Raw genomic sequence first — 20,022 nt, forward strand, 5'->3', positions numbered from 1 at the left:
TTAAGAGGCCAGAAGATGCACCAAAGCCACGCTCCAGTCCTAAAGACTGGAGCACAGCTTTGGTGCAGCTTCTGGCCTCTTAAGATATGTGTGTCATTTACGGGCCCGCAGTTTGAAATACAGCAGTTTTCTAGGAAATGAAATAATTTAGTGAGATAATGAGAGAAGAATATTGGATCAAAAGGTGAGAATGTTTAGTGACAAACTGACAACACACCATCAACAACTTCTTTCATTAAACTTTGGGTGTTGTAATATATATCTACAAACATGCAAAGCATCTTGGAGAGCTTGAAACCCCATGAAAAGTAGATTCCTGACAAGTTGGAACACTTTTGTGTTCCTTATAGTGAGTCAGGAGCATGGACACACAACTTTTGTCGATTACATGATATTTCCCATCAGATGTGGGAATGAGCAGGGAACCATTGTGGATAGAATTTGGAAAATCAGATAACCATGTTTACTTAGGAACTTGAGGCCCATAAGTAACTTTTCCAAGCTCTGCCCTGGTCCCTGAAGTGCTGAGATTGGAACCAATAAAATAATTACTTGCCCCTTGAAGTTATATCATGTTGGTTAATTCTAGCAACTAGTGGAATCATCAAAGAAGGGCAAGAGTCTAGAGAAGAGAAACAGTGAGAGTGCATGAGGCAAAGAAATTGTTATGTGGGTGGGGTACAAGAAAGTTCTGGAGCAATTGATAACAGTGAAAAGAGTATAGCAGATGACAGCATTCCTATGGTGGTGCCTGTGTCAACTTGGGGCTTCAGCAAATGTGTAGCCAAAGACAATTTGATTGTCATAACATGCAAGGATTTTTTAGAAAGCTTATTTTGTCAAATAGCCTCCCGGGCACAAATGAATTTAGAAATGGAAAGCATATGTTTCTGATCAAGCCAGACCTGTTATGCTAGGCATCTATTTGTGCATGCCTTAACAACATGTTATGTCAATCATTAGGTTGGAAGCTTCTCCCCTGCCTTAACAAGCTATGATGCAGAATGGCTCTGAAATTTTGCACATGAACAGGATTTTAAATTTTAACGTTTGGCATGTTCTCAGTTTCATCTAGGGTCTGGTTCCCTGCTCATAATTGTTGCACAATGGGATAGATTGTGGCGGCAATGCATTGATACTCACTGGTGCCCTCCAAACCAACAAACTCCAGATATGCCTCAGCCTCAGCTCCAAAGACTTAAATAATAATAATAAACATTTTATTTGTATACCGCCCTTCCGTAAGATCAGGGCGGTTTACAGCAGTTAAAATACACAATATTCAATTTAAAACCATACCAAAAATTACATAAATTACACAATAAACAAAATCAAAACAAAACAAAAAACAAAAACAAAAGCAAAAGCCCCCGGGTTAGCCAATCCATTGCCTGTGCGGCCTGTGCAGCGGGGGGGCCTATAAGGACTTAATTGGGGAATGCTATTTGAAACAGGTAGGTTTTCAAATCCCGTTTGAATTGGGCCAGGGAGGTAGCTGAGCGGAGCTCTATGGGCAGCGTATTCCAAAGGGCCGGGGCGGCGATGGAAAAGGACCTCCTAGAGGTGGAGGATAATCTCGCCCCGGGAACCCTAAGTAGTTGCTGCCCAGATGTTCTGAGGGTGCGAGGCGGAATGTACGGGGAGAGGCGGTCCTTCAGGTATCCTGGGCCCAAGCCATTTAGGACTTTATAGGTCATCACCAACACCTTATATTGCGCCCGGAAGCGAATGGGCAGCCAACGGAGGTTTTTTAAAACCGGTGTTATATGGCTGGCCCTGGACGTACCAGTGACCAGCCTAGCTGCCATGTTCTGCACCATTTGAACAGCCCAGAAGCTATGGGGGAACCAAATAGTAGTCAGATTCTGGCTAGCTGCCAGATTCTGAGAACAAGTAGTCCAAAAAGTTATTTTTCCAAGCTCTGACTACCTTGCAGGGTTATTGCAAAGGACATAACATATCCTTGGAGGAAACCCAGGATAAAAATGTAATTGATAAAATATAAAAGATATCTGAAGCTCCATCTAGTGCCAGAATGGGCAACTTTTGAAGGCTCCCAAGGAAACCTGAGAGAGTGGGATGTGGCCTGTGGTGGCACTTTTCTTGATCCTGACTTAGTGGTTCTTGTAATCAGTGGGAGGAAGTAACACTAGATTAGCATTTGCCATGGTTTGGTTCCTTTAATGTGCTCTGGAGATGTTTAGTATGCCAGTCTGGGATGCCAGACCTTCAAACATGCCTAGCAACAGCCATTTACCATTGGAACCTGAATATGTTCAAATATATCTCAGTGACAAGAAACCCAACCACATGGGGCAAGCAACCAGGCAACACAATTTAAGGTAGGAAAAAAAAAAAAAAAAGACAGATGGAAAATTATCAACAAAGGAAGGAACTGCTTAAGGTTTCTGGCAGCACCCTCTGACTTTAAAAAAAGAAGTTATGCAACAAGAAAAAGATTAAATACATCATTTGCATTTTAAAAAAAGATGTTTCTTAAGCAACCATAACAACATTTTTGGAAGTGACGCAAAAGAGGCCTGGGATTTCCTTTCATTTCAAACCTGATAGGAGACAGATTTTTGAAGCTGTGCAAACATAAAGTCTAGACACATATCCTTTAAATATTTGTTAAATTTATTGCAAACTCTGTGTCCAGGAAAATATCAATAATGCTATGACTTTTTGTGTTACACTGGAAGGAAGTATAACACAAGCAGTACACTTTTGGTCTCCTTACCAAAGCTCCTTGTAGCTCTGGCTTGGAGGTCTCATATTTACAGAACACCACAAGTCAGAGTCAGCTTTGTGGCAAGTAACAGGGACAACCACAAAGCATATTATCAGGGATGATTAAAATAGTTAAAGGTACCTATTTCAGCAAGTACCACACTATTTGTGAGTAGGAGTAGAATTTTCTGGAGGAAACTTATACCATAAATTAAATACTGTTAGTGATAAAACAGTATTTTCAATATGTGAACACAGTGTAACACTGGTATTATTGTATTCATGGAATGGAGAACAGTATCCATGAGCATTCTCCTTATTAGTACAGACCATTGGAGATAATTTTAACAGTATACAGGGCTGGCCTACCATTAAGCATACTGAGGAAACCACCTCCGGCATCAAAAAGTGGGAGTAGCAATGACTGCCTTCCAGCTGTTCTTCATGAATCCTTGAAGTATTTACTTCTGCTGAAAGACAGAGCTAGGTATACCACACAACCAGACCCAGGACCCCCAAACTAGGCCACTGTTTTTGGCGTGACAGAAGATGGCATGTATTCCAGTCAATTTTTCTATATGGACCTGGCAGGGACACCAACTTGTCCTATACTTCAGGCAGCAAATGTCTTGATCCAGCCCTTACAATATTATATTAAAATGCTAAGCAATTCTTGATATATTTTCATTGATAATGGAACTGAAATTTAATATAATAACACAATGTTGCACAGGATCTTGTATTTGTGGAGTCATATGAAAACACCAGTCTTACAGTCACTTTTGGAATGGTAACTGCTGTGCACAAAGATTCCTGGTCATATGTGCAATGCTCTAAGACGTTACACAAAGGAGAAAATTATGTACAAAATCCTTTTAGTACATTACTGTGACAATTGTTTTTGCATCAGCATGCAAAAGAATTGCTCCATATAGAGTTCCAAACATGGTGTCAGCCTTCATACTATCATCTAATGCACAAGACCTGTGGATGATGATCAGCGTATTCACAAGACATCATGCCAGAAATATTTTCAGGCAGAGCTGAGGAAGAATTATAAAGGTAGAATTACATGTGTTATATGCCACATCCTAGAGCCGTGCTGGCAGAAAAATGATAGGCCAGATGTTGTTGCACAGCAACCTCCAGTACTTCTAGCCACCACAGCTACTGGTGAGGGACGGTAGGAATAGGAGTCAAATGACAGCTGGAGGGACACATATTACCCATCCTTGTCCTAAAAACTTTTCAGATTCTAGCCTGGTATATGTTAATAGTGTATCATGCAATGTATCCATAGCCTATACTATTGTTGTGACAGAGATTGGGCAATATAACTGATTTTAAGATCATCTAGCAGTAAATTGTATTTTGTAAGTATATTTTTTTAAAAAAATCAAATAATGATTGTAAAGATAATGTACCCTGAAATTATGTAAATATAGAAATATATTTCTCAAGCACAGGCTAAGCTGAGGTGAAAATTGTGAGATCCTCCAGACCTTACAATTTGCATCACAGCCAGTGATGAAGAATGGGAACTTTAACATTTGGAGGGCCACCCAATTACTACTCCTGGGCTATTCAAAGTGCAGCTTATCTGCTGGAATGCTCAATTTCTGTTTTTAACATCTTTAAATATTACAACAGCAAAGGGAAATCCTATGTGTCTTAAAGAGACAGTTCTACATTTCAGGCTTGAATAGAAGCTCAGTCAATGATACACATTAGCAGGTAAGAGAGAAAAATGGTTTCACCATGCTATATCTTTCTACAGCAGTGATGACAGTTTATTTATTTATATTTTATTTTTCAAACATAGGTTGTTGTAATACCCCTTGATGTGTATCCTTATGTACTTTTTAATCTTAAATTGAAACAATGCATACCCCTCGTAACTTTTAAAGAGGACAGAAGCTAAAATGCAGATTTTGAGGCTGTTGGTTCCAAATGGAATTAAGGCTTGTAGTAAATTCATTGAAATAAAACTAGTCAAAGCAACAGATCTACAACACAATTAAAATGTCTAGGTCTGGATCCAATCCACTATAAATCATTTTATTGTGTTTTACTATGATAATGCCCTACAAAGTTATTTGGCGGTGGTTTGCCTTTTTGAATACTATATTGCCTAATTTTTGAACTGTAATGCCCAGGAGCTAGACGCTGTGGCACACGTTAATCGAGTCTAACCAGATTGTTTTGCAAAAGTAACTCTCTCCTGCAAAGGTTTACAATCAGCATTGTGACAAAGAAGTAGCTCAATTATCTCTTTACCATCTCTATAAAATGAAATAAAAGTAAAAATAAAAAATATTGCAAAATTACCAATACATTTTAAAAAATGTTCCACAGTCTTCATGCAAGACTTATGCTACCAGTGGTTAAACATGCGTTGAATCTATTCTGTTCAGTGCCTCCACTGGAGCTTGGGTAAATAAGAACATGACCTATTTTCAGAAGTATTATACGCCTCTTTTTTTTTCTTTAACAAGAACAGCTTGGAACTGGAAAGTGACATATTAAAAAGGGCCTAGACTGCTTTAGGCAATGGAGGAGAACATTACTAAAAGAAAGGACTGAATGTCCTCACATCATCCCTTGCCACTGCCAGAGCCTAGAAAAGTTGCTTTTTAAAAAATTACATCTGCTAGAATCTGCAGCCAACAAAACTACTGGCCATGCTTTCTAGGGGATTCTGGGAGTTATGGTCAAGAAAAGCTACCCTTCCATGTTCAGATCTGGGAGGTCACATACAAAGCAGAAACTAATCTTAAACAATTTATTGAGCTGGACCAAAAATAGTAACTGGCTGAACAGACCTGCAAAAAGAGCCAGCTTCAGGGTGGCATGGGGGCATGGCATCTGCAAGCCCTGAGTCCACCTCCAAGCCACCATCAAACAACCCACCTGACCAGATGGCAGGCAGTGTTTGGATGTTCCTGTGGTGCGGTGATTAGACGCCGCATGCTGCAGAAACACGGAAGAGCCACTGGTGTTGCAAAAGGGGCAGGTTTTTTCATCCCAAAAAGGACTAGCATTTTGTCGCTTCTTTTTGGTTTGGAAAAAAAATGCTGGATCAGGGCCATGATGTGCAGGTGCTGCGGCCCCAATCTGGCGCTCAAAGGGGTGGCCAGAAGCCACTCCTTCGGGGCAGTCTGCTTCCCCCGTAAGATTCCTATTTTCTCTCCCCCCATCAATATTAATTCTTAAAATATTAATTTTTTAAGGACTAGCTTAGCAACAATGATAAATATCAAATTTATTACTATAGGTTAGACATATTAAAAATGCCAGTCACAGGATCACAAAACTCTCAAATGTTTAATCTTGATATTATTTTAGAAGTATTTCTTTCCCATCTCAGCTGACAAATAGGCTCATCTGAAATAGTGCTGTTGCCCAAATAACAGGTATGTGTGTGTGTGTGGGGGGGACCTGAAGGGTCCCCCCCCCAACTGTCAATGTTACTTCAAATGTTGGAGAAATGAGCTTTGCAAGAGGCTTGGGTAATCTTTGGACCATGTGCATGAGTGTATACCAGTATTAACTGGGAGGACTCCAGGTTTGGGGTGAATTAATAGATGTATTTAGATAATGTAGAGTGCTATCACACATACAAGACAGCAATTCAGACAGACACAGCATACAGAGCTAACCAAAATGGAAATATGGAAAGGGAATATCAGTTTATAGGGTTTTGCAGTGGGTTTATAATTACCTGGGCAAGAAGAAGGCTATGGAAAGCTGGAGTGGTTCAGACTAGGAAGTCTGAGGGTGACACAGAACATACAGTGTGGGTGTGTATGCAGGATGGGTGGTGTGCCAGCTGAATGCAGAGGTTAGATTTGGGTTGGTTTTAACTTTAGTTTCACAAAAACAGTGATTACCTTGGGATATCCCCGAGATGGATGGATGTAGAAGTTTGGCTGGGGAAACAACAGGGGTTAGGCAGAGAGAGAATGGCTTACTGCTTTGGATATAGAGATCCTTTGTCTCAAGTTTCAAGAGGAAATGCAGATTACTTGGTGGAAGGAGCACTTTAGATTTAATAGTTTTGTTTACCTGGATGTACACATTCCTTAGGGGAAACAATTACCCCCCCCCCCAGAACCTGACGTAGTGTTCCTGAAAGGTCATTGATCCCCCCAAAACATGCTATCTCCTGATATGAGAACCCCAAAATATAGTGCAGACTATGCAGGGGTGCTTAACATTGCACAATATAAACCCATCATAGCAAAGTACTTTCTTTTGAACATTCCTTTACACTGCAGGATACTAATTTGAAATTGATCTGCACCAAAACTCATTCTAAAATTACATTTTAAACTGTGGTTTTAAAAAAGGTTGTTCATATAAATCAGGTGTGGGCAACTTGTGGACCTCCAGATGTAGCTGGACTGCCTGTCCCATCAGGCTAAGCGAACAATACTGAGATACTAGGAATCGAAGTCTGATATCTGGAGGACTCAAGTGGCACACTGCCACTAAAAATAATCTTGTTAAACACTATTGAATGAATCTAAGCATTAACATGCTGATGATACAATTCAAAAGTGCTGGGTTTTATCTATAAAATCCTATGTGGCTTGGGTCTAGGACACTTGGAGGACCATATCTCCCTTTATGACATCTTAAAGCTCTGCCATCTAGTCTTTTCTCTCTGTCCCACCATCTTCCCAGGCTTTCTCAGTGGCTTCTCCCAGGCTTTGGAACTCCCTTCCTAGAAAGACCAGGATGGCCCCATCCTTGCTCTCCTTCAGGCTAAAACATTTTATGCCATCAGGCTTAAAAAAAACACCTGACTTTCTAAGGCTTGCATCTGGTCTTTTAATAAATTTTAATGTTTAACTTTATAAATTGCTTAATCATTTTAATTAACTTATTTTATTAATAACTTTTAATAGTTAATCTGCTCTGCTTTTAAATATGTTAATCACCTTGAGTCCCGTTACTGGGAGAAAAGCAGGATGTAAATGAATTAAATGTTAAAAAATATTGGCCAGTTTGTTGGGTTATATTTTATCACGACAAGGGTTCGTGGTAATAGAATTCATAGACAACTTCTAATTTCAAAAGTGGCCAAGTAGTACAGAGATATATCTCAATTAACAAGGTAGATGTGTTCCTGGGCATTGATCCTTTAACAGAAAATTTGGAACTGGAGGCAAAATATAGAAAGAATAGGGATAGGTTCCTGAACCACAAAAAGCGGAGTTCCAACATACACATATAAAATGAAACTGGTAAAGAAAACCTTATATAAGTAGACAAAAACATTTAGTTGCCAACTGCCTATATTTTTTAAAAAATATGCAAGGGCATAGCTCATGATGCAGGATTACCTGCTTTCCCCTTTTCTTTGCTGATTACATTTGTCATTCCCAATCACCACACAAAGCAGAAAGGTAAGGACTAAAAAGATAAGTCTTTAGTCATCCCAGGAGGGAAATGAGATAACAGTAAGGTTGCTATACACAAGTGAGAAATGGCAGCTATCTAAAATCCTTTTTCTAAATTGGAGTACAAGATGACCCTGTCCTTTATGAAGACAAAAAGTGTCACCTAATCTTCATTTGCTAACTCCCATGGTACTAGATGCTTTTGTATTTAAAATTGGCCAGCTTCAGGTTGAACAAAGTTGTCATCTCTAAGCCAAGATAACATGTTTTAAAGACTCTCTTTGTAAAAGCTAATTACTTTAGAATGTTTTGTTGATCATAGTAACAAGACAGAGCCATGTCAGTTAACTAATATGCAATATTTTATTTATATCCAACCAGATGTTTTATTGCTTGCATCATCAGCTGGAAAATTATCTTGGTTATAAGAGTACAGTTTACATTTGAGATGTGTTCCCATTTACTTTTTATTACAAGCAATGCAGTAAATGGTCACAGCTACACAACAGAGCTTTGTGAAGTTTAATACTCCTCGCCTTCATCTTCACCATCCAGGGAGTCTGTGCCCACTTCTTCATAATCTTTCTCAAGTGCAGCCAGATCCTCCCGGGCCTCAGAAAATTCTCCTTCCTCCATTCCTTCTCCTACATACCAATGGACAAAAGCACGCTTGGCATACATCAAATCAAACTTGTGATCCAGGCGGGCCCAGGCTTCTGCAATGGCTGTAGTATTGCTGAGCATGCAGACTGCACGTTGAACTTTGGCCAAGTCACCACCAGGAACTACTGTTGGAGGCTGGTAATTGATACCCACCTACAAGACAACAGAAACATGGACATGACATGACTCTCCTATAGCACCGAAACTTTATATTCAGAAGGGAGCTGCATCTGGGCAAAGGACAGACAATTCTACGTTGAGATTGTTTTGCATTTTAATCACTGGCATTACAGAATTTTGTATTAATTTAATCTGAGCTCCTTTCTTATACCGATTAAGCATAGTAAATGACTAACCATGCCTATTTAATGAGGCTGTGCCAACAGAACCAGAGCTTCTATTATGGAGATAACTTTTACCAATTTATACTTAAACTGCAGTGTTTTCTTGCTATTTTCCCCAAGTAGCACACTTGATTAATCTTGGAGCCAGTGTGTGAGGAGTGATTTGAATAGTGCTGCATGCACTAATTAGAGCTTCTAACACACTATTTAAGATAACCACACCATAGTTAATATATTAATTGAGTTTGAGTTGCTTTACTTCTCAGATATAGCTGATGCAATTAAAATAGATTTCCCACACTAACAAAAAAATATGCAGCTACATGCCCTTTTAAATACATAAAACAACAGGAGCTAGTCTATAAGTAAGAGTAGGGGGAGAAACTAAAATGCAAAAGTGTATGGTCAGCCAGTACTTTTAATTTCCATTCTCCTTGGTCATCTTAACCACAATGAAAATAATTACACTGGTGCCTCGGGTTACGAAATTAATTCGTTCCGCCATTCCTTTCGTAACCCGAAAATTTCGTAACCCGGAAAGCCTATAGCTGCACTTTGCAGCATTTGAATTTCGCGCCGAAATGAATTTCGTAACCCGAAAAATATTTCGTAACCCGAAACAGTTTTTGCCAATCCAACTTTTTCGTATCCTGGAAATTTCGTAACCCGATCATTTCGTATCCCGAGGCACCAGTGTACTTAATCCTGTTTGCATCATTTGCAAGCTTATATAGAATCATAGACCCATAAAGTTGGAAGAGACCACAAGGGCCATCCAGTCCAACCCTCTGCCATGCAGGCTATCACAATCAAAGCATCCATGACAGATGGCCATCCAAGCTCTGTTTAAAGACCTCCAATGAAGGAGACTCCACCACTCTCTGAGGGAGTGTGTGTACTTACGCTTACTTAATAAACTATTGGATACAAATACAGCAATGAATAAGAAGTCATTTCTCGATTGAGTGAGCATCACTTACCTTAAAACCAGTAGGACACCAGTCAACAAACTGGATTGTGCGCTTTGTTTTTATAGCAGCAATAGCAGCATTGACATCCTTGGGGACAACATCTCCACGATACAACATACAACAGGCCATGTATTTGCCATGGCGGGGATCACATTTCACCATCTGGTTGGAGGGCTCAAAGCAAGCATTGGTGATTTCAGACACAGAGAGCTGCTCATGATAAGCTTTCTCTGCTGATATAATTGGGGAATATGTTACCAAGGGAAAGTGGATTCTGGGATAAGGCACCAGGTTTGTCTGGAACTCTGTCAAATCCACATTTAAGGCACCATCAAACCTGAGAGAGGCAGTGATTGAGGAGACAATCTGACCAATCAGACGGTTGAGGTTGGTATAAGTAGGGCGTTCAATGTCCAGGTTCCTGCGACAAATATCATAGATTGCTTCATTATCAACCATGAAGGCACAGTCAGAATGTTCAAGGGTGGTGTGGGTGGTTAGGATGGAATTATATGGCTCAACAACTGCAGTTGAAACTTGCGGAGCTGGGTATATGGCAAATTCTAATTTTGATTTCTTTCCATAATCAACAGAGAGGCGTTCCATCAGCAGAGAAGTAAAGCCTGAACCAGTGCCTCCTCCAAAACTGTGGAAAATCAGGAATCCTTGCAAGCCAGTACACTGGTCTGCCTGAAAGAAGAATGTGCACATTATAGCAGACTGCTACAGGTAACATTTAAGTTTCTGAGGGGGGAAGTGATCCATCTGCCCTTTTGCTCACAACTGCAAATCACTATTATTCTGATTTTTAAACGAGATTCACTTCTAAGCATCTAAGAAAATTATAAGGAAAACCATAGACAACAGTGTTGCTGCATACATGAGTTCTAATTGATAATTTCCTTCAATATAAGACTGTAGTTAGGAAGGTTGGGCAAAATGTGGCTCTGGGGCTTCATGTAACCCCAGCATAATTCTTGTGTCCTCGTCCACTTTTATGTTGAATAGTGAAATGCCCCCAGAAGTCTCTAGAGACTGAAATTCATCCTTTATATAGATCACAGTTTAGCAGAAAAACAATGGACCCTTCCCAACCATTGGGTTTGCTTCCGGGGCATCTACACATGACAAAAACAGATGGTTGTCTCCATATTATTCAATAGCAGCAAAGCGTATGCAGATGTGTCAGTGTGCATGCTCCATCACTGAATAATATGGGGTGTGACAGTCTGTGGATAGTCGAATCCATAGATCTCCAGCCTGCTGATGCGAAGGGTCTACTGTACCCATTTTTAAAAAGCAGAATAGAACGTCTAACCATGTCTTTCCCCACTTCATTTTTGCAAGTCTGTACAGCTCCTAGAATTCCAGGGGCAGAAAATCCAACCCCAGATCTGCTGAAGTTGCCCACCCTTGGTTTATAGTAAGAACTGTGAGTAGTTCCCAAACTAGCCAAGCAAACATTTATTGTTCAAAGAGAAGGTGCTTTTATTACACTGAGGTCACAGACAAATATGATTCTCAGAATTCAAACTTCTGTTAGCTTAATTTTGTCACCATTAGCCTCTCATTCCCTCTTCAGCTCCATCCCAAACAACGAGAGGAGACTAAGCTCACAGAAGTGGCAGGCACAGATTTAAGGTATTATTTCAGTCCCCTTACAGGGCCTCTCTATACTAACAGAAGGGTGGCCACTAGCAGGCTGGAGGTTGTTTGTTCAAGCCCTGTTATTTAACCAGACAGAGCTTGTCACATCAGAATCACCTCATTCTCCCAGTCACAGAATATGTAGCCTGAAGCAACAGCTAGTACCTTATACAGTTGCATATTCAGTTTCCACCTTGATTTTGGGGGGAAAGACGAGCCTGAGAATGCTTACATTTAGACAAACTCAAAATCTGAGGTGAATTTTAAATCTTCAGAATTAGCAAAAGTAGTGCAAATGTTCCACTTTATGTTTCACAGCACAAAAACACTAGAACATACCAGCTTCCTGACACGCTCCAATACCAAGTCTATTATTTCTTTGCCCACAGTGTAGTGACCTCTTGCATAATTATTTGCAGCATCCTCTTTGCCAGAAATCAGCTGCTCAGGGTGGAAGAGCTGTTTATATGTCCCATTCCGCACTTCATCTGCAACAGAAAGCATGTTATTCTAATCTACAACAAAACTGAACACTGTAGCAGCCGTGGTTGACAGTGGAGCAGAAGTGAGAAATAGGAAGATATCTTTTCATAGAATCTGAACATGGACAGCAATCCTTCAAACATTATAAAGTTTGTATAAAAAAACCCACACAAAATAAAAACAACAATTATAAATTAAAGGCACATGTAATATTTAGTAAAAATGTGAAGGCTGTGCTGAAAACTTTTGCATGGCTTTCTAGAGATTTCTCTAATATCCAATATGATTTTTAAAGAAATTGTTTGGTTCATAGTTTTAATAGCCCTTTTGTGTAATTAACCATGTTTAAAATATATATATATATATATATATATATATATATATAAAACACATTTTGTTTTAAACATTGTTGATCTCATCAGTTGGCAACTTGAGTTTTTTTCATCGAGAAAGACAGGATATAAGTTGAATGTGCATATGTATGTATAATTATGTTCATAACTTTGTGTATGTATTGTGTGGTTAACAATACTTTCCTAGTTGCAGACAGACATATTTGTTTAAATGTTGAGTACTACTTTTGCAATCTATTCTTTCAAGAACCAAGCACTGTAGATGTTTGAGAACAGTTAATTTAATTGCAGCAGAACTCTGTAGTAAAGAGTAGATAGTAGACAAATACTAATTTGTCTGATCTCTCAAGGATAATTATTCAAACAATTCTAAAATTAAAATAGTGCAGATTAAGAATCTATTTGTATAAATCCCAACTGTGCCTTGCTCTGAATCAACTTGTACAGTGGGACCTTGCCATCCGCTGGCTTCCCATCCATGGATTTGAGCATCTGCAGATGGCAAGCCCTGTTGTCCCAAATGGTGGTGAGTGTATGCGATCACACTAGTGGCTATGCACATATCATGCCACCATTAGGGACAACAGGACTTGCTGTCCAATGCTTTTTCATCTGTGAGGTTGGGGCAAGTCCAGAATGGATCCCCCAAAGGTCTGGCTGTAGTTAAATGCATGCAATTTGATTTACGTAGCATCCAAAATGCAACAAGGAAAAATGGATCTTCAGACCTTCCTGGTTTTGACATGTGATAACCAATATAACACTTCTTGAACCCTAATCATACAGGCCTTTACCTATGACTGCTGGTTCCAGATCGACAAACACAGCCCGAGGAACGTGCTTTCCTGCACCCGTCTCACTGAAGAAGGTGTTAAATGAGTCATCACCACCACCAATTGTTTTGTCACTTGGCATTGTCCCATTGGGTTGGATGCCATGCTCCAAACAGTACAGCTCCCAGCAGGCATTGCCAATTTGCACACCAGCTTGACCAACGTGAATTGAGATACACTCACGCTAGAGAGAGAGAGAGAGAGAGAGAAGGAAGTTAGAACAAATTTCTTCTTCCTCCATTCTTTATCATAAACTGAAAAGCAAACTGCCACTTAATCCATGAAACTGGGAATTTGAGGGGGCAGCTTCTCCCGGACTGAATTAAAACTATAATTACATTTTATATAGCTGCCAAGTCTGTGACATTTAACAAAAAATGTTTAGGGGTTTCTGGATGGCCAGTATTGGCATCACAGCATCAAAAATAGTATGGCTATCACAGGAACCCACCATTCAGAAAACACACAACAGCTAATATAAGGCATAAAAATAACCCAACATATTGATATTTTATGTTTATATTTCAATAACACAAACCCCATATTTTTCCTGATTTATTCCAGCCACTTTTACAATTGTCTTGGCAAGTAAGGCAATAGTTTCCTAGGCCATCTAGTCCAATTATTCACAGGCACATAATGCAGCTAAGACACCAAATGCCCATGCTTTACCAGAACCAATCAAGGTGTGGACATATAAAGGTGAGCATTTTGCTCCAATATGCATTTCTCAGTGAGGAACCTTCAACACCAGAAATAAGTAGGCTTTTATGAGGGGAAATTTCATTTTTACTTCTAATGATTTTCTTTTTTGATCCAGCCTCTAAAATCAAGCCTGTCTAGTTTGTTAGGAGCCTGTTGAATACACTTACAATGGAGACTCAATTGAGCTTATTTATTTTAAAATGGAAGAATTATTAATGTAATCTTTTCAGATCCCAATATGCCTGATCAATGGTCCTAATTTGTAAAGTATGACCCAATGTCCCTGGTGCTCAGGTAATAACTTTAAACTATTTGGGGATATTTTTAGTCATTCCATCAGATACTCAAATATTAGGTAATCTTCTTTTAAATCCCAGGAGGATAATCATGCAATAATCTCAAGGACACAGTCCACATATTTCATTTTTAGCTCAACGTGCAATTTTAAAAACATAATTACATAGACTTTTGAAAGTACTAAGCCACCTTGATCCTATTGTGCTGGTTTTTCACATGCCTGTCTGTTCCACAGCCCTCCAGAACATCTCTCCTCTCCTTGTACCTTCAGCTTCTTTGGTTGCTACCCAATGGCTGCTGGATAAATGACTGAGGGCGCAGTGGGAAAGGGCCCATTTTAAGGAGCCCATCCTTTCCACCCTGTTTAAGTTCATGTATAGCTGAGCGATTGCCTAAGGACAGTGATTCAGGAGGTTCTCTTTTCTTTTCTCTGACAGGTTTGGAGGCACAAGGTAAGAACACCAGAGATATATCCTGAAGGAACATCACAGATATGGATTCCTGCAATGAGAGAGGCTTGCTGAACTTACTGTCCTTTTTATCAAACGACTCTTTCCCAACCTGTGTCCTCCAGATGTTTCCAACGCTATCCCCCATCACCTCTGCCCACTGGCTGTCATGGCTGATACTGATTTGAATTGTTAAAAATATCCGGAGATGAATAGAGTAGAAAAGTGGCTCAACAGGACACCCCAACCATCTAATCATAGAGCTCACTATTGCATCAGGTATATAATGCAGTTCACCCAGGCATACGTAGACTCCTCCAGCTCTTCTGTGTACCTGAAATGTACTCCAAAACAAAGATAACTGGTAGAATTCAGAGACCATGTTGCTCTGGAATATCAGAATGCAAAGTGATCTTGCAACACCTTTGAGACTAACTGTGCAAAAGAACAGTTATAGCGTGCTCTTTTGTAGACTTGGTTTACTTCCTCAAATGCATGCATCTGAGGAAGCAGACTATCTACAAAAGCTGAAAGATAACTGGCTGAGACATATAGTGTCTCCCTGCTCAAGCCAGAGTAACAGAAATAAAACAAAGGCAGAATGATGCTCTCTAAGGCAAAGGAAATAAATGATCACCACGTTGACCTGTGTGAAGTAATTGTGCAAACAGCTGTCAAGACTGCAGTACGGTATCTCATCAGATCTGCAAACCTAGTTATTATTGTTGTTTTAAATTAAGCTTCTTAATCTCATAATGCGGGGCAGGGGAGGGGATAGTAAAGCCGCCCAGATGTTAGTGGATTGCAACTCCCAGCAGTCCTAAACAACACTGCCTATGGTAAACAACCCTGGGAGTTGTGGTTCAACAACATCTGGTCAGTCATACAATTCTCATTCACAGTGCAAGATTAAGAGTTTGTGGACCGGGCTGAGAGACCAAGCCACTCATCACAACCTTCTTTGCCTGATAACGAGTGCAAAAATAATTTCCACAGTCAGCTACATTGCTCCCTACTATCTATGGTCTACAAATGAAATCAGTTCCCCGATTGCAATACTATTTCTGCTTCTGTGACACACAGCTGAGGTACATTGTATGCAAGTCATCTTTCACCTAGTATTCAAAAGCCGTGATCTGAATAGTCAGATCCAGGGCAACATCTTAATTAGATGTTGAAAAAAATGTGTTAAAGTTATAATTTGCAGTAATTTCCAAGTTCGCTGTCTCTGCCGTCATTAGCTTCTCTTTTGTTGTTGTTCAAGGCTACAGCAGAAAGTTGTGGGTAGAGAAATCCCTGTAGCAAAAAAATAATATGATAAAATGTAACCACCAGCTTAAGAGTTAAAAAGACCTGGGCTACCTGACAGGATAAAACAATGAGGATAAAGCCATTTTAGCAGCTTTTCACTTTGTGAATGAAAAAAGACAATCCTTTTCCGTCCGGCACAGATGTGAAAACACCAGAGAATGGGGAGAACTCTCTGAGAGGCAGCCATCTTCTTTAGAAACTTCCCACCATTTTGCAGCAATCTTTCTAAACAAGCTTGCCAAGGGGGGAAGAAGGGAAGAGGAGGGAAAGCCGGCCCCAAAACTCCTCCAGACAGTTATGCCGCCACCATTAGGTCTCTGAAATCCTAAAAGAAAACTTTAAAAGAGCTGAAAAGGCGGGAAGGCCCAAAAGACTTTAAAATGGGAGCAGACAGAGAGGAGAGGATGAAAAACCCCATCTCACTCTCTCTTTGCTGTCTTTTCCCATTCCAGACAAAGAAAGGTTCAGGAGTTGTTTGGCTGCATTCACACTGTGGAAATAACCCAGTCTGAGACCTCGTTAACTGCCCTGGCTCAATGCTATGGAATTCTGGGAATTAGTTTTTTGTGAGTTTTTATGGCTATGTGGCTGTGTTCTTGAAGAGTTTATTCCTGACGTTTCGCCAGCATCTGTGGCTGGCATCTTCAGCACCTCAGGAATAAACTCTTCTAGGACATGGCCATGTAGACCAAAAAACCCACAACAAACTACAGTTCCCAGAATTCCATAGCAGGATTATTGCCACAGTGTGGATGGACATCTAGGCTGGCCAGCTCTAAAAGTTCCCAGCAATTCACCAGCTTGACAATCAATTTATTATTTTAATCAATTATTAATTGTTTTGAATTCTGAATGTGGTTCCAGCGACTCTGGAGAGCGGGGTTTCAATCCTGGCTTGGCTGTGGAAACCCACCAAGTGACCTTGGGCAAGTCACACTCTCTCAGCCTCAGGAGAAGGCCATGGCAAACCCCCTTCTGAGGAAACTGGCCAAGAAAACCCCATGATAGTGTTGCCCTAAGTCTGAAAGGACTGCAAGGCCAACCAAACTGCTCCCAGGCCGGGCTTTGGACACCGACCCCCGAACATATAGCCACTAGTTCATCCCATCCAAACTCCCTAGACCCACATTTGAGAAGGGGAGGAAGAAGGGGAAAGGCGCCATCCCTGGCTCCTGTGGCCATTTAGATGCCATTGATCCTGACCAAAGAAAGGATCCCCGATCCTTTGAATCCAGAGCACACCACTGTTTGGGATAGTTTCCCAGAAGGAAGTCCCTTGATACAGTCAGCATCTGGCAGACCCCTCGAAGAACGACAAGGGCCTTCCTTCCTTCCTTCCTTCCCTCGCCCTCTTGCCCCAGGGCCAAAGGCACAAGGGAATAATAATAGTAACATGATTTATTTATAGTCCGCCTTTTCCCTTTGGGAATCAAGGCGGATTGAGCACTGTAACAACATCATGAAATAAAATTACAGTTCAAAATAAACAGTCCCCCCTTTTTATTAGCTCAAAGCTCCTCTCCTTCCGTGAGTCAAACGCTGCTGGCATAGAAAAGGAAGAGCGAAAGAGGGTTTCTAAAACGCTCACTTCCGGCCGATTCAAAGGCATCTGTGGCCGCCTGGGTCTAGTGGGAGTCCCGGCTGCAAAGGGATCCCGCCAGACACCGCAGAACTGGCGGAAGGAAGGGAAAGAAAGAAAGAAAGAAAGAAAGAAAGTGGGCAGCGCCAGCTTTCTCAGAGGCAGCAGCCACACTGCAGAAATAACGCGGTTTGGCCCCGGTTCAACTCTTTGTCTGGCCCAAGGCTATGGCATTCTGGGAGAGGGAGTTTGTTGTGGGGCCCAGAGCGGAGGCGCTACAAGATCCCTTTCCCTGAGTCTCAAGAGGGGCTTCAAGGTCCCCTTTGCAAAGTGAGTTTGCGAACTGCTACAAGATCCCTTCGCAAAGGGGCTACAAAATCCCTCTTCCGTGGGTCTCCGAGGGGCTGCAAGATCCCCTTTGGCCACCACTGACCCTACAGTGGCCTAATATAAGAGAAAGGGAAGAGGGGGAAAGCCAGCCCCGCGGAGAGGGAAGGGAGAGGGAGGGGGTCAGCCCTGGTCCCTTACCATTTCTGGCGGAGGCGGAGAAGGCAGTCAGGAGGAAGGAAGGAAGGCAGGCAGGCAGGCAGGAAGAAGGTCCGGTGCCGGGCTCCAGCCGACGTGCGACGGGTCTGGGCTGCAGCGCTGGGAACGCGGGGCGGGGGCCGGGGCGGCCTTTATAGGGCTGGGCTCCCCTCCGGAGCAGGGACCGCCCCTCCTGCCTCCTCATTGGGCGCCAGGGATGAAGGGGCCCTTCCCGGGACAGCCATTGGCCGGTTCGTAACTGGACGCTGCCCGGGGGACCTTCCCGCCAACCAAAGCACTTCTTCTTCTGCCGCCCCGCTTTCCAAAGACGACGACACCAGACTGGAATGGACTCCTGCTGGCTCTTCGATGGCTGTGTAGAAGAGGGAATTGACAGGGTTCCCATCCCTGCTTAGCACTGAAACCCACCGGGGGACCCTGGTCAAGTCACACTCTCTCCGGACACAAGGGTCCCCTCAAAGGCCATCTCAAAGCCCCGGGGCTGAGGCTGCCCCGGTTTAGGGATCCCTGCTGCTATAGTCCCAAAAGTAACTTCCCCAGCCCTGCTTTCCCTTCACAGGGGAGTACAGGCACAGAGGAAGACCAGCCTGGAAAAGTTACTTTTGGGGCCGCAGCGTGGCTTCCCAAACTGGGCTGTGAGAGGAGGGCATTTCGGGGTTTGTTTACCCGCAGCATTGTAGGGACCCCACAACGAACTCCGACTCCCAGAATGCCATAGCTTTGAGCCAGACAAAGAGTTAAAGCGGGGCCAAACCGGGTTATTCCTCCAGTGTGGATGCAGGTTGCATCCACACTGCAGAAATAATCCAGTTTGACCCCACTTTGGCTGCTGTGGCTTAATGCTATGGAATCTTGGGCTGCCATTTTGTGAGACATTTTGCCTTCCTGCCAGAGAGCTCTGGTGCTACAATAGACTACAGTCCCCAGAAGGACCGAGCAGGGAGCCATGGCAGTGAAAGTGGCGTCATCCTGGATTATTTCTGCAGTGCGGATGCAGCCATACAGACTTCAGGCCTACATACGTTTAACTACGGTAGTAAGTCCGACTGAATTTCAGAGAGAGGTGGATTCAGCCTGTTCAGGATTGCCTGGCAGTTAGTTCATACGGAAAGGGATTCCTCCAGGTTTCCTTACTAATCAGGGGTGGGTCTCTTTGTGAACAGAAGCATCATTAGTGCTTGTGTAATTGGTGATTAATAGCTAAAACACAAATAATGGCCAAGGCTTCTACTATGTAAGAAGACCGGAGCCCCTGGCTGAGGGACTCTTCAAGGACTACAAGAACCTTTCTGCTTAAAAAGCATTTGTCTCTTAATTCATATGAAATTGCCTGGAAGTTTCATAAGTACGTCATTTCATTTGACAGGTTGGGCATTTCTCAAAATAGTGCTTTAAAAGCGTCAACGCTTTTCTAAACTATACTAATCTATCGTTTTATTTTTCAACGCATTAAAATTTGCATAGTTGGGATTATAATGAAACGATGCCACAAAATAAGAATAAAGGCATTAAAGTTCAACCCCACAATAGCATCACTAATGAATATGTCACATAAAAATGCCAAGGCTAAGGAGACCATCAGAAATAAGAGTCAGCAGTGTGGCAGAAACATCCCTGCTCATATTGCCAAGTAGTTTGACAGCCATCATAGTCTACTGGGTAAAGTGTTAGATAAGGATTCCAGAGACCAAATGCCCACTCAGCCA

At 41.7% G+C, this 20,022-nt stretch overlaps 1 protein-coding gene across 1 annotated transcript; it reads right to left on the reverse strand.

Annotated features, from left to right (window-relative positions):
• Positions 1 to 8,479: 8,479 nt before the first annotated feature.
• Positions 8,480 to 18,388, reverse strand: LOC149315832 (tubulin alpha-1C chain-like). Its single transcript, XM_089514224.1, has 5 exons — positions 18,299 to 18,388; positions 13,391 to 13,613; positions 12,100 to 12,248; positions 10,123 to 10,803; positions 8,480 to 8,951 (listed from the first exon to the last, which is right to left on the reverse strand). The coding sequence occupies exons 1-5, from the start codon at positions 18,299 to 18,301 to the stop codon at positions 8,658 to 8,660; spliced, it is 1,350 nt and encodes a 449-aa protein (XP_089370350.1). The 5' UTR covers positions 18,302 to 18,388; the 3' UTR covers positions 8,480 to 8,657.
• Positions 18,389 to 20,022: the final 1,634 nt, after the last annotated feature.

Source organism: Sceloporus occidentalis, unplaced genomic scaffold (assembly GCF_023333645.1).
Source record: "Sceloporus occidentalis isolate IW3139 unplaced genomic scaffold, rSceOcc1.0.p SCAF_3, whole genome shotgun sequence".
Lineage (NCBI taxonomy): Eukaryota > Metazoa > Chordata > Lepidosauria > Squamata > Phrynosomatidae > Sceloporus > Sceloporus occidentalis.

Excerpts from the sequence above, each read along its gene's own strand:
- LOC149315832 (XM_089514224.1), bottom strand. Across the intron at positions 10,804-12,099 it reads TGGAGCGTGTCAGGAAGCTG|GCAGACCAGTGTACTGGCTT; the intron begins GTATGTTCTAGT and ends TTCTTCTTTCAG. Across the intron at positions 8,952-10,122 it reads GGTGTCCTACTGGTTTTAAG|GTGGGTATCAATTACCAGCC; the intron begins GTAAGTGATGCT and ends GTTGTCTTGTAG.